General features: G+C 38.9%; 2 protein-coding genes across 4 annotated transcripts in view; one reads left to right on the top strand and one right to left on the bottom strand.

The window, feature by feature from the left end:
- Positions 1-512: 512 nt before the first annotated feature.
- Positions 513-12,548, bottom strand: CUNH5orf22 (chromosome unknown C5orf22 homolog). 2 transcript variants are annotated; one of them, XM_057371749.1, is made up of 9 exons: positions 12,396-12,548; positions 9,739-9,884; positions 8,185-8,334; positions 5,760-6,219; positions 5,104-5,166; positions 3,992-4,113; positions 3,084-3,150; positions 2,339-2,478; positions 513-992 (listed from the first exon to the last, which is right to left on the bottom strand). In XM_057371749.1, the coding sequence occupies exons 1-9, from the start codon at positions 12,498-12,500 to the stop codon at positions 860-862; spliced, it is 1,386 nt and encodes a 461-aa protein (XP_057227732.1). In that variant the 5' UTR covers positions 12,501-12,548; the 3' UTR covers positions 513-859. The 2 variants fall into 2 exon arrangements, with proteins under 2 accessions (XP_057227732.1, XP_057227731.1); XM_057371748.1 differs by lacking the exon at positions 12,396-12,548 and adding an exon at positions 10,643-11,301.
- The window catches only part of DROSHA (drosha ribonuclease III), a 72,865-nt gene continuing 72,711 nt past the window's right edge, over positions 12,544-12,697 (top strand). The window contains exon 1 of one of the 2 annotated variants that reach the window (XM_057371746.1): positions 12,544-12,615. The gene's annotated coding sequence lies outside the window, so the exon portion shown is untranslated. The remainder of the gene's footprint in view (positions 12,616-12,697) is intronic. The other variant, XM_057371747.1, reaches the window with a different exon arrangement.

The raw sequence follows: 12,697 nt of genomic DNA, 5'->3' as shown, positions 1-12,697 counted from the left end.
TCTACGTGACATTTTCTCTTTCCTGTTTGAGTTTAATTCCCAATAAATCCTGTGGGKTTTTTTTCCTGGGAAAGTGGCAGTTTTCTCTACGACTATATTGATTTCTAAATTAAACAGTCCTAAAGCTGTTATTTCCCAAATAGCAATACAAAAATGAGTGAAAACTTGGTACAGAAGTTTTGCTGCTGACTTCACTGAAGCTAAATCTTTGTTTCTGAGGAAACCATCAATTCCTTATAGGATTTAAAAGATAAAAGCATGCACATGCACACATAATTTTTGATCCTAAAGATTATGTAACAGTGAAAATACCAAGCCAATGTCTGTACATTAGGGATATTAACTGAGCCACCAATAAAATACTCTAAGGCAAAATTAGAGAATATTAATGAAACAGAATATAAACATAAATTATATTCTGTGGATGGGGCAGAAGCCAACAGCTGATGATTTTTTTAAAGATATAATGCAACTCAGGAGCAAGTCTGTTACTCACTGAGTAAAAAACATACACAATAGAAATCCATTTTAAGAAATTATGTATTTTATTTTTTACAGACACAAAGAAATGGGACAACCCATTCCCAAACCCTCTCCAAAAAGTCGTTTCTCTTGCACCAATTTTAACAAACAAGACAGTAAAAATCATGATTACAGAACTAATTTGAACAAAGTCAAACAGATAACTGCCAGTTCAGATGCAGCYGACTTGGAGAAAACCGTGCAACTCAAACCTAGCTCTGGGTCAGCYTGGGTTCTAGTGCCACCTGCTGAAATAACAGTAGTCTTCCCTTGCAACCACAGCTAACATGCAATTTAAATTAATCCACTGCATTAGACAGCAACACATGAAGAAAGGTCACGAAGAAGATGAAGGACTTGCGTAATCTAAGTGCACATCCAGAGAGCCATACACTGAACGGAGTAAACTGAGAACATTCTCTTGAATGATGTCAACCTGCTCTGAAGGGCAATAGTCATCCAAACTTGATCTGTAAAAGAAAAAAACATGAGAATACAGATATCGTCACCCTGACCATACTGTGCATTCCTGCAGTGCTCTGTGGCCAGGCTGAAGCTATTTTCATACTGTGGCAAGTTTTCCCTCCCAGTATCCCTTCAACGCAAAGTGCTGTGCTTCTCATCACTACTTTTTAAGCTTAATAGAAAGTCTGGAGCAGATCAGCAACATGACCTAATCTTTCCAATTCTACTCTCTTCCTGAATCTGACATAGAATATACTGGCAGTCAATGTTCAAGTAAATGCTCTAATTAACAGACATGCACAAAATTATGATTGAAAAATTCAAATGCTACCAGTAAAGTAGGTAGGAAAACTTGAAAAATAGATCTTCACAATATCTGGTATACAGCAGTTTTTACAGTTTCTATTAATCAAYTTCAAACAGACACTAGTAAAAGAGAAGAGCTGAGATTTCCTGAATTTTTTATCTATGAAGATCTTCAGAGATGATTCTACTTTCTCCACAACAGTGGATAATAACCCTGCAATTAGCACAGGGAATACAGATTTTTTTTTTTTATTGCAGGTATTAGCCATACTAGTTCTTGCTGACAAAAYCAGTTTCATGTCAGCTTCTGCTGTTGTTGCCTTGCCTTTAAGGGCATAATTAGGATTTCTAAAAGATTAAATTGCAACCATTTGTCAAGAGGTACACTGTGGTCTTCAAATTAGATTTTTTCAGAACAGTCCCTGGCCTCAAACTCCATCCTGTTAGTCCAAATAATACACTTCGTGTCCTGGAAGCATGATTTTCACCCCGTAACAAAAAGCTTCACTAGACCTTTCAGCCTACTAAATGAAAACTAGTCCCAGCAAAAGTTTCACTGAAACAAAAAACTTGTCTGTAGTATAACAAACCCTAGAGCAAGAGAGTAAGAAAGGTGGGATTTCAGCCCAGGCCAGCCTTGCTCTAATTAGCTCAAGTAATGCAGGTAGAGATGTACGAACGCCAGTGACAGCTACCAAGCCCAACATACACAAGACCTCATCACAGGCTTCATATAACCTATGCTGAAGCTGATTAAGCCATCATTGCTTTTGCAATCTGTGCCAGCTACTCTAAAGCCCCTTAAAACTGGCCACCAGTGCAGAACTCCCCCCAAACTCTGCAGATGATTTCACTGTTTTATGATCAATGTTTTCAAATGTCAATTTTCACTGCTCTACAAGGCTTCCATTTATACAGAACTTAAGACAGAACCAGTGCTACATTGACAGGATCATTTAGTTTCATGAGCATTGTCGTGGAGTATTTACTTTCAAATACTCATAGTTGTGGGTATTTTAAAGTAAAAGCATCTGCATTGTCTTACCGAGCAACTGTCACAAGTGTGGGCTTGGGCAGATCTGTCAGAAGAACTTTAATGGACTGTATGAGGCCTTCAATCTCCTCTTCAGTGCTAACATGGTGAGGAAGTTCGACATAATCACAGGTCAGACCAGCCTGATGGACCTATGGGTAAATTAAAGAGAGATTTAATTTCTGTTGACAAATTATTGATAYAGCTTATGTGTGTAGAAATTCTTCAGGACACCATCCCTAGCACATCAGGTACCTTACACCTCTTCAGACAGTAAGAGSTGTGGGGGTTTTCCCCCCCAGCTTGCTCTTTAAACAAAGCAAGTACAGTTCTGGAGRCTGTATGGATATTTTCATTATCTCCAGTACACTGTACCTCTTCTTATGAATTCACAGTATGCTGCAGCCCTTGAAGATGATATAGCTCTGATACTTTACAAATAGGCACCTTATTTGAAGTTCTACAAAGAAAATCAACAGACTGCTGAAATTTCACAGTGCAGCCTAAGACATCACAATCCTGGAAGATCAACCAATGTTGCCTAAATATAGACAGACAAGCAGACTTGAATTTTAGTAGCTTTGAAAAGAAAAACTAGTCTAAGTAGTAAGACTTAAAACCCCAGGAAAACTACCTGGAAAATCTCACAAAATCCTGAATCAAGAAGCAAGTTTGAAGGGAAGTATGACTCTCCCTTCCTGTTGAAGTTATGCTTTTGACATCTGCCTGCTTTCTGCTCTTTTACTTTGCCACCTACCATTTCATAGTCTGGGCTTTCCATCCTGGTTTTCAAACTGTGAACTAGTTGAACAAGTGGCTTCATTCTGGAATTAAAACAAAAATTTGTTACAATCAGTTGGAAACACATACATATACCTTAAATGGGTAAAAAAAAGGAGACGAAAAAAGAGGAAAGACATTATGGTCTAGGATTTGAAGATGAAATTTGCCTCGCTGTGTCATCTTGCACCTGCATAAATGGAAATTATSAGTATTATTGTACTGTTTCACCAGGTATATGAAGTTACTTGCCACTGRGAAGTCCTCCTTGGGGTTCTTTTAGGGCAGACCTGCAGAGAAGCTGTTGTAACTGAAAAATCATAAGAACTTCATAGGAAATACTTCTTGTCACTGTTACAGAGGTTGGACAGTAACTGCTGCATTTGATGTGGAAAATAAGTKATTTTCCTATCAAACAAAAGCTCAGACTTTCCCTGTTCTTTTCAGCTGAAAACATTTAGTTTAAAAGCAGAGTGATGCAGTTCCRATATTTAGAGGAGACTGTTGCTCAGATACGCTTTCATTAACTTCCATTTTTCCAAAGAAAGGACAACCTTTGGGAGCACCAAAAAACTTTTCCATGTCCTCCTTGGCTTGTTGCTTTTTTTGAGAGCTGTGCTACACACTGATGAAGGTTTTAGTCACCAAATATCCCTCCACCCACAGACWACAGAGCTTGCAGGAAGCTGTACAAGACTGAGCTTCCAAAGCKTACATTGGTGCTGAAGGCAGCAGACTGCCTTTCCTTTTGTTTTGTCTCTTTCTCTTCTAGAACTAAAGGAAAATGGAACACTTGCATAGATCCTATCCTTTTCGGTTATCAAAACGCTGGACTAATCAATTCTCAAACTTCTGTTTGCAATTTAAGCCACTTAAATCTCCTACCCAGGATATGAAGCCCATTTCTGCAGGGTTTCTTCRTCATCATTGTCACATAAATCTGCAAAAGCTGCTTCCAGATCTTCCAGCTGATGAACACGGTTTTCAACACAATCCAGCAAGTCTTCCTTTAAATAAGCATACATGAAAATATGTTAGGAAAAAAACAACCAGTTAAGAACATCATGACTTACCCTATGATTTARATTCTGTAATGATTGATCTACTGGAARTGGGGAATCAGAAACAACCAATTCATTCCTACAGCACATCTTTTCAAGAAGATCATAATAAATGCCTGCAGAAACTCATATAGCTTCAGAATAAATCACCTCACTTTGCTCTGTTTTTCCCACAACAAGCCAAAAAAGTGCACCTTTTAAATATGTACCTGGTTTTACTGCTGATTGACTAAGAAATACAAAAATCAATTGTCAAATATTTGACATATCTCTATTTATTCACATACATTAATTAGGTTTCGTTAATTTGTGATACTTGTGTTGAATCTCTCTGTATTAGTGTCCAGATGAGATTATGAAAGCTTGTATTTCCATGTTTTAGAAACACACAGCACATAAAATGAAAGGCACAGTGGCATAATACTGTCCTTTCCACATCTCAGCAAAAAGGTAAAACACCAAGTACATGTTCATCACAGCTCTGACTATCAAGAGAGAGCAACGAGGGCAAAGAAAGGGAGATCCTGGGAGTAGGGGAAAAAAAAGAAAAAACAAAAAGAAAAAAAAAAAGCCAAAAAACTGTCCACCAAAAAAACAAAAGAAAACCAACCCACTAAGCCTAAGCCCTGTTGACCCCTAAAAAGAAAAGTTTGCTGGTGACTTATTATATTTTCATTCCTTCCTTGTCACTTACCATTTGTTTACAAAAAACAATTTTCACTCATGCTAAATATTTATGCAATTCACATGTTTAATCAAAACATTTAATAGAAAAGAATTGCTAAGATGCTGCTAATTAGCATTTAACTGCATAGCTAAATGTGAGACCACTTCATTAAGCACCTTTGATAGGTTCCTTCCTGTTGTCGTAACTCATTTTCATTGGGTAAATAAAAAGAATCATTCCTTCATACATTCCACAAGGAAGCATCATACCTCTGTTGCATTTTTATGTGGCTTCTTGAAATTGTACAACTCTTGTAAAAGCTCATACTCYGTCTTTGAAAAAGAAAAAAAARGAAAAAAATTACTCTTCAAGAGAAACCGAATTGTCAAAGCCTTCCTTTWTCAAAAAGGGATCATTTCCCTACTCTAGTATGGAAGACAATAATGAGCATAACAGCCTCTCAWCAGGACAAGCTACCACTCTTTGGATAATCACCACTACTGTGCCTTTTGAAAGGCAGTCTCCTGATACCATGGTGGCTTTCTAAAGCTCATGTTACAGAGGGTAAAAATGATAAAATCTATCATCCCTCCCTGATGAGTCTTGCTGTGGGTACATGGAAGGTAACCTCTGGAAATCCAAGCGCAACCTGTATGTYCCAAGCAAGAAGCAGGAGTATCCCCCTGAGTTTGCATGTACACTCAATACTGATATCAAGTCTAGGAAACTCCCTCTATCTGGTAGTTGTATTTTTTTTACCATGTATAGTCTCTAACAAGTATCTCTTTAAAATATTACCATGAGTCATTAACCCAGATCAGMTAATCTGCTAATTTATCTTGGATGAGAGTTTCTCCATAGACATAAATTACTAAGGCTGGGACTCTCTATGAATGGTATGAGGCCATTCAATTGTTATGCGTACCTGTGTGTACATTTCTTTGAATGGATTTTTAACTGAAAAAAAATCTAAGTCAATGTCCAAAACATATGCATCCCCTTTCTGCAGTACTTGGCAGACATCTCTAACAATGTCTCTCATTGGGCACTCATTGGTTTTGAGACAGCTTGAAGCTGAGCACTCTGACAACGTTTCTGCCCCATTCTGGGCACCTGTATTTTGTTCTTCCTTTTTGTTCACACTCGGGATGATGTGATCAAGGTCACCAGGAGCCACTAAAGAGGCAGAAGTGGTGCTTGCTGTGTCATCTGTATTTAGCTTCAGTCTTTTAGCAGATGCTACTTCACCATTTCCTTCATGGCTGTTTGATGATTCAGTAGGATTGATGAGAATGACGTGCAAATTTAAAGGCTTCTGGTTTTCTAGCTGATCAGCAGGAACATAGAGACCATCACTTAAGAAGTAATGATCTGTGCCCGTAACCCTACAATTGACAATAACTCACAGTTAATATACATCTTGGCTAAGAGCTTAGGAAGAAGCATTTTATACTTTAGGGATCCAGAGAAGAATGAATAGATATTTAATTGGTAATGAAAGCAATAAAACTGTGCAGATAAAATTATTTCTTTTAATCCTCAGTTTTTTAAATGAAAGTTTTTCTACTTCTTTATAATGGAATAAATACATTAAAATTCACTCTATTTTTTATGATATCCCTACAAGGTTTTGATGGATAAGAAAAAGATTCTGCASTACGTGCTACTAAGATTAATTTGTGACTGAATTGCATTTTAAAGACAACATCCAGAATTGACAAGATATTGTCAYTATTATGGCATATAAGATTGCAGAGCTATGGATATTTTGGTTTTCTAATTTTCCAGGAAAATTATGACAGTTGGGTTTGAGAAGTGCCCTGAAATGCATAAATATTGATTTAGTGCAAGTGCGATATTATGAATTCACAGGTAGAATTTAACTTTTTGCCTCCAACAGACTCACTAAGTGATAGAGACTGTAACTAGAGGATAAATAAATAACTATCAATTGAATTCACTCAAATAAAAGACYAAAACAATTAACCAACCAAAAGCAACACCAAAACTTCTATTTACAGTGAAAATCCAGAGAGCAGAATTTTCAAGCTGTATTTAAGCACAYTAAGCCTTAAGCATCATAAACTCAGATAAAGATAAGAGTAAGGAGAAGGGTGAACTTCTGCTTGCTTGTGGTAAGGCTTCATTGGATTACAGGGTATCACTATCAATCAACCATAAAGACAATTCCCTAAGCATGAAAAATTTGAAGCTTAGTTCCCCAGTGTCTTGTGGATGGATTACYCTGAGCTTGCCAAGGTGAAAGGCTGGATTACAACTTCATCTTGTTGACAAGACATTCATAGTACATCTTCCCAGAAGTTCTGATGGRTTCAACATTAGCTCATAGTACCTTAGTGTCCACTTAGGAAGAGAATGTATCTATTGCCTATCCATCTCATGTCATYAAAACTTTCAGGACATCTGTATTTATGAGGACTATTTTCCTTTCTACCTCCATGGTTTCAGTAAGCCTAGAACMTGAAGAAAACCTGGACTGTCTTCAAAAGGAAACCTGAAATGCTGTTTTCATGATTGCTAAGCCACCAGTGAATGAGCAGTGAGACCATCATGAAGTATTCTTACATGTTGGCTAAACGATTGAACGCAATAGAAAGCACTAGCTTTTTATAGAAAGCATTAGCTTTTTTTTTCTTTTTACATTWTTTAGGTTTGCTTTATGCTTCAGATTCAGAATTGTAAAGCTATAATGTTTTATTTAAGGTGGTACAACAAAGCATTTCTCTGCTGTTTTCTGTTAAACTTGCTTCAAAAGATTTATTCTGTTACACTGACAAGAGACATGATTTGCAAATATCCATTAAAACTGTAGAAAATCACAGTGCAGTGAATATGGTGAATGCAAAATTATTATGAACTGCATSCTGCAGAATGATGAGGGGCTCTGATTGGAACATGAATCACAGAATAATTAAGACTTAAACAAACAACTGGAAGTCTCTAGTCAATCATCTGATCAAAGCAGAACTAACTTCAAAGCTAGATGAGGCTGCCCAGGTCAATMATYGCTTATTAAAGGATGGAGAATTCAYCACCTGAGTACCTTTTCAGTGCTTAACTAGGGTTTAACTTTTTAACTTCAAAAAACCAAAAAACTCTGAAACGAACAAAAAAACTCACGCTAGAAAAACGGAGTTATGGCTGATACCAAATAACAATTTTACTATTTAGACCAAGACTAAATTGACACACACGTGTGTCTTCATTAGGTTCTAAGGAAATTATAAATRCAAATTAAATTTTTATCTTTATCCAAGAACACAAAAAATGCAATGAAAAGCTATAAAGCTGGTTGTTATATAACTTATATACGACACCAGACAATTTACCTGATYGTTGTTGTCGATACATCTTTCCCAATTAGAAAATTGTGTTTCCCTTCTGAGATTTGCTGAGCCCAGGGCGGGTGAAGCCATACTACCTGAGAAATATGACCAGCATAAACAGCAGGCATAATCCAGTTTTCAATACTTAATTCGCTGTAACCAACAGAGAGAGAAGATAGCAATATTACTTTATCCCTCTAAATAAAACACAACAACATCAAGAACACAACAAACATCTTCCACATCTTAAAGGCCCCATGCAAATCACCTAAAATTAGCACTCCATGTAAGGGCAACATCATCAAAGAAAGAARAAGAGGGAAATCTTTATTCATAAGACAAACCAGCAGTAAATATAATGAAGTTCAGACAGAGTGGAATCAGCTTCACTCTTAGCATAGCACTTTGATTATAAATTCCTCAGTGGTAGACCTGACAGCATTAGGTTAATGGTTGGACTCRATAATCTTGRAGGCCTTTTCAAYCTTAATGATTYTGTGATTCTACGTCCTCTTGATATATCAGAGGAAAGTGCAAGGAACATCATCAACATCTAAGTAACTTCAAACTGACATCATGAGTGTGTTTTACYGCTCCAAGTAGATTTTAAATATTATCTCAGTAATTAATGCGGAKCAGTCCACATCCACAGGATTAGCATCTTTCCTCATTATCAAGACCTTAAATTTTTTATGTGTATGATGCCAACCGTATCCTGGGCTGCAACAAAAAAAYGTGATGAGCAGTTTACAGGARGTGATTCTGCCCCTCTACTCTGCTCTTGTGAGACCACACCTGAGTATTGCATCCAGCTTAAGGCCCCCAGCATAAAATTACATGGACTTGTTCAAGCAGGCCCACAGAAGCCCATGAAGATGAACAGAGGGCTGGAGTATCTTTCCTGTTCCTCTTTCAATGAGGACGGGTTGAGAGAGTTGGGGTTGTTTAGCCTGAAGGCTACATAGAGACCTTATAGGACCTTCCAATACCTAGAAGGGGACTACAAGTAAGCTGGAGAGGGACTTTTTACAGGGGACTTTTTATTTTTTAAACTGGAAGAGAAAGACAATAGCAGACAATCACTCTGTAGCTTATTATCAACCTACCTTAGATGGTGGGGGAAAATAATGGTCTTTATGATTGCAATAGGAAAAGCTTGTTCAACATCRCATGTTCAGTATGCAAACAAAGGATATGTTATTTCAATCTCGAAGTCAATTTTTCAGTGTGAAGAGAGAAAGACAGTTGTAAAACTACAGCTGTAGACTGTAGCATCCATGCAGAGTGCTTTCCTGTTACCCAGAGGAAATACTTGGGATATCATCGTATCTCTGAGCAAATGCACAAAGCAAACTTATACATCTCAATTGCTCGATGTGCAACTTTTTCCATTGAAAATAAAGTTTTAGCAAAAGTAAAAAGACAGAARATACAACTTGAACCTGACTTAATCTCTTTTGTTCATCCCTCCTATGCAGTCATACCAATATTCACTTTGAATCAAAGGCAGCAAGAAGTAGACTTSAAGTTTGCTCTGATGCAGCACCCAGAACTTACCTAAAAAGCGTTTCTTTGTCAAACACTGTGTCTGCAGGCATATTCACAGGAATAAGAAGGTCTGGATGGGAATCAAGATGAACAAAACTRATGTTACTGGCAGGAAGATGCTTTGAACCAATGGCACGATAGATGAAAGGCAGCACCTAAAACAACAAGAATAACAACATCTTAATGATAACCAGTGGGCTGAAAAATGCAATGTCTTTAGCAGCAAAACCACCAGCACCACTCTTACTCCTTCAGAATTTGGGTTAGAGGGAGGAGGAGACAGAAAACAATAAAGGAGAAATAACTCCAGTGGCAAGACAACTGAACAGTAGATGAACAGTAATTATCATAAGCCCAAGTATTCCAGATGAGAAACTGGTGAAGAATCTCAGCTTCACATCCTTTTTACTTCTTTGTAGGAAGTCATGCYTGCAGTACCTCTTCTCACTGACCGTTCAACTCAATTCCTAGGCTGGGTTTTTTTTTTCTCATTTACAACTAAGCCCCAGGAATGCCTTTCCTCCTCTGCAGATCATTGCCTCTGTATATCCTTCCCCATGCTATAAAGTTTCCTCACCATGCATGGGTGCTGTGAAATTAAAAACATTTTGCTACTCGTGTTTTGTAAGTTAACTGATACAGACTTAAAACTGACCCCACCATGATTTGAAGTTTAGCTGACTATTAAACCTATSCCTCTTGAAGAACTAATTCCTAATCCCTACATGATTAAATGGCTGCAATAGAGATTACCTTTCTCAACTGCCCAATTTTATTCCCTGCTGAAGYTCTTCACTCACAAGGGTGAAAAACRGGAGATGAGGCAACTCACCAATTTAYAGCATAGCAAACCACTAAACTACAATAATACAGGGTGGTAAAAATGAGAAAACTGACAGTGGATTTGTGATACCTCTTACTTGGAACTGTAGTACACAGAGTCTCTTCCACAGTTAAAAGACATCAAGTGTCTTGGCTGCCAGAGMAAATCTAATAAAGATTATGAATCACAGCCCTATTATACAGGGAATGTGAAGACTGTAAGAAGCAACAAAAATTATATGTGACCTCTACCTTACAACATCAACTGAGCTACTTTTTTTTTGGCATAAAACTGATTAAAATGACAAACCTTGCAAACTGCATGGGCGGAACAGTATGTGTACTGTTGCAATAGTAGATAAAACAAGGTTAAAAATAACATGGATTCCCTGATCCATGGCTTTTACTTCTTTGGAAGAAAGAAGAAACCTGGTCTACTAAACAACCTACAATCTTTTCAATTAAAATTGAGGGGTCACCTCAGATAAGTGCAAGTACATATTGCAAGAGACATGAGAGACTAAGGTCTCTAACCTTGCAAGTTCTCCTGATTTGGATTAAGAAAAAAGTTTCCTCTACGACAACTGCTGTAATTAATCAAAGCATGATGATGCAGCTACCGACACTGGCTCTGGAGGAACATCACTGTCAGATTGATATAAATTTTTCTGTGAAGTTCTTACACTTTGGGACAAAAAGCCCCATATTTTATGCAAAATAGACCAATCCATCCACCTTCATATAATAAAAACAGAGTGTGTATATTTAGTATTAATAGACTTTAAATTAATTGAAAACAGAAATATAGCAACTAAAACGAAGAATCATTAAGAGACATTATCTCAGTATTCCTATCAGTGACACACTAAGTCCTTGGCTACCATGAAAAATCAGCTATCACAGCATCAAATATTTCAGTGAGTCTTAGCAAAAATGAACTGCATTAAACTGCATTTGTAACATTGTTTTCTTTAACAAACTTTATCACACGAATATTTTCTCTTTGCAAAGAACATAATAAAGAGCCTGGTATTTTAGGATTAAAGCTTCAGTTTATGTTACTGTAAAAATCCCATCAGAAGCCAGAAGCAGCAGCTCAAAAGCAATTCCTTCTTCACTCCCTTTTTTAATGACTCAACGAAAAATAAACAAAGCTCCAGATTTAACACTTCTCGTCAAGTGGGAGTAAATCTACTTGTTGGGATGGGATTATATTTACCTGTCCTCTGTTGACATGTCATACACTGGGTAAGGCTGTTTCCAAGTACCCCACTAATAGCCAGCTAATTATAACAGAAGCGTAATGTAGGTATTATTTTAACTGTAGCAATTAATGACACAAAGAAGAAAAAAAAAAGTCAGCAACGATTACTTTAAAAAATGCCAAAATGCGATCATGGCAATAAGCAGCTCAATCACTGAATGGGGAAGGAAAATCAGGTCACCTGGGCACTGCACTTGATTCATGTTTCGGCAGCGGAACGGAAGGCAGGTTTGGGGTTTGTGCATGGCTGTGGAGGGSAAGATTGCTCCCAAGGAAGCGCCTGGAGCGGGCAGAACCCGCACACATGACGGGAAAGCGCAGCTCCAGGGAAGACCGCCGGTGACCGCACCGGGCACCTCTCTCCGCTCCCATCCCCCACACGGAGCCTCCGCGCCGAGGAGAAACACACGAACGAACACACAAACACAGGAACAAACAAACACACAAACACACGAACAAACAAACACACGGACTAATAAACACACACACAAACAAACACACACACAAACGAAGCCACTCCCCATGCCCCACCCGAGGGCGTCCCCATCCCTGTTACGGCAGCCCAGTGCGGGGCACTCACGTCCTGGTGGTCCTCCACCACCCACACGGGCAGGGCCGGGTAGCAGCGCAGGGAGGCCCCGCAGGGCCGGGCAGCCCCACCGGGCCCCGGCTCCGCTCCGCTCATGCCGCCTCTCCCTCCGGCCGGGCGGCGCTTCCGCCCGCAGCGCCTCCCACCGCTTTCCTGTTCCGGAGCCGGGGCGCTGCGGGCGGCGCCGGCCTCGGCGGCTGTGGGGTCCCAGGTGGGCTCGGCGTGCCGGGCTGCCCGCGGAGGGTGGCGGGGCTGCCCTCGGGCCGCTCCGCGCTGCTCGCGGGGAAGGGGCC

This window comes from Malurus melanocephalus, unplaced genomic scaffold (assembly GCF_030028575.1).
Source record: "Malurus melanocephalus ecotype Western Australia unplaced genomic scaffold, MMel_1.1 scaffold_156, whole genome shotgun sequence".
NCBI classification, from domain to species: Eukaryota; Metazoa; Chordata; class Aves; order Passeriformes; family Maluridae; genus Malurus; species Malurus melanocephalus.
Note: the sequence above shows the minus strand (reverse complement) of the source record. Positions and strands in the feature narration are given on the sequence as shown.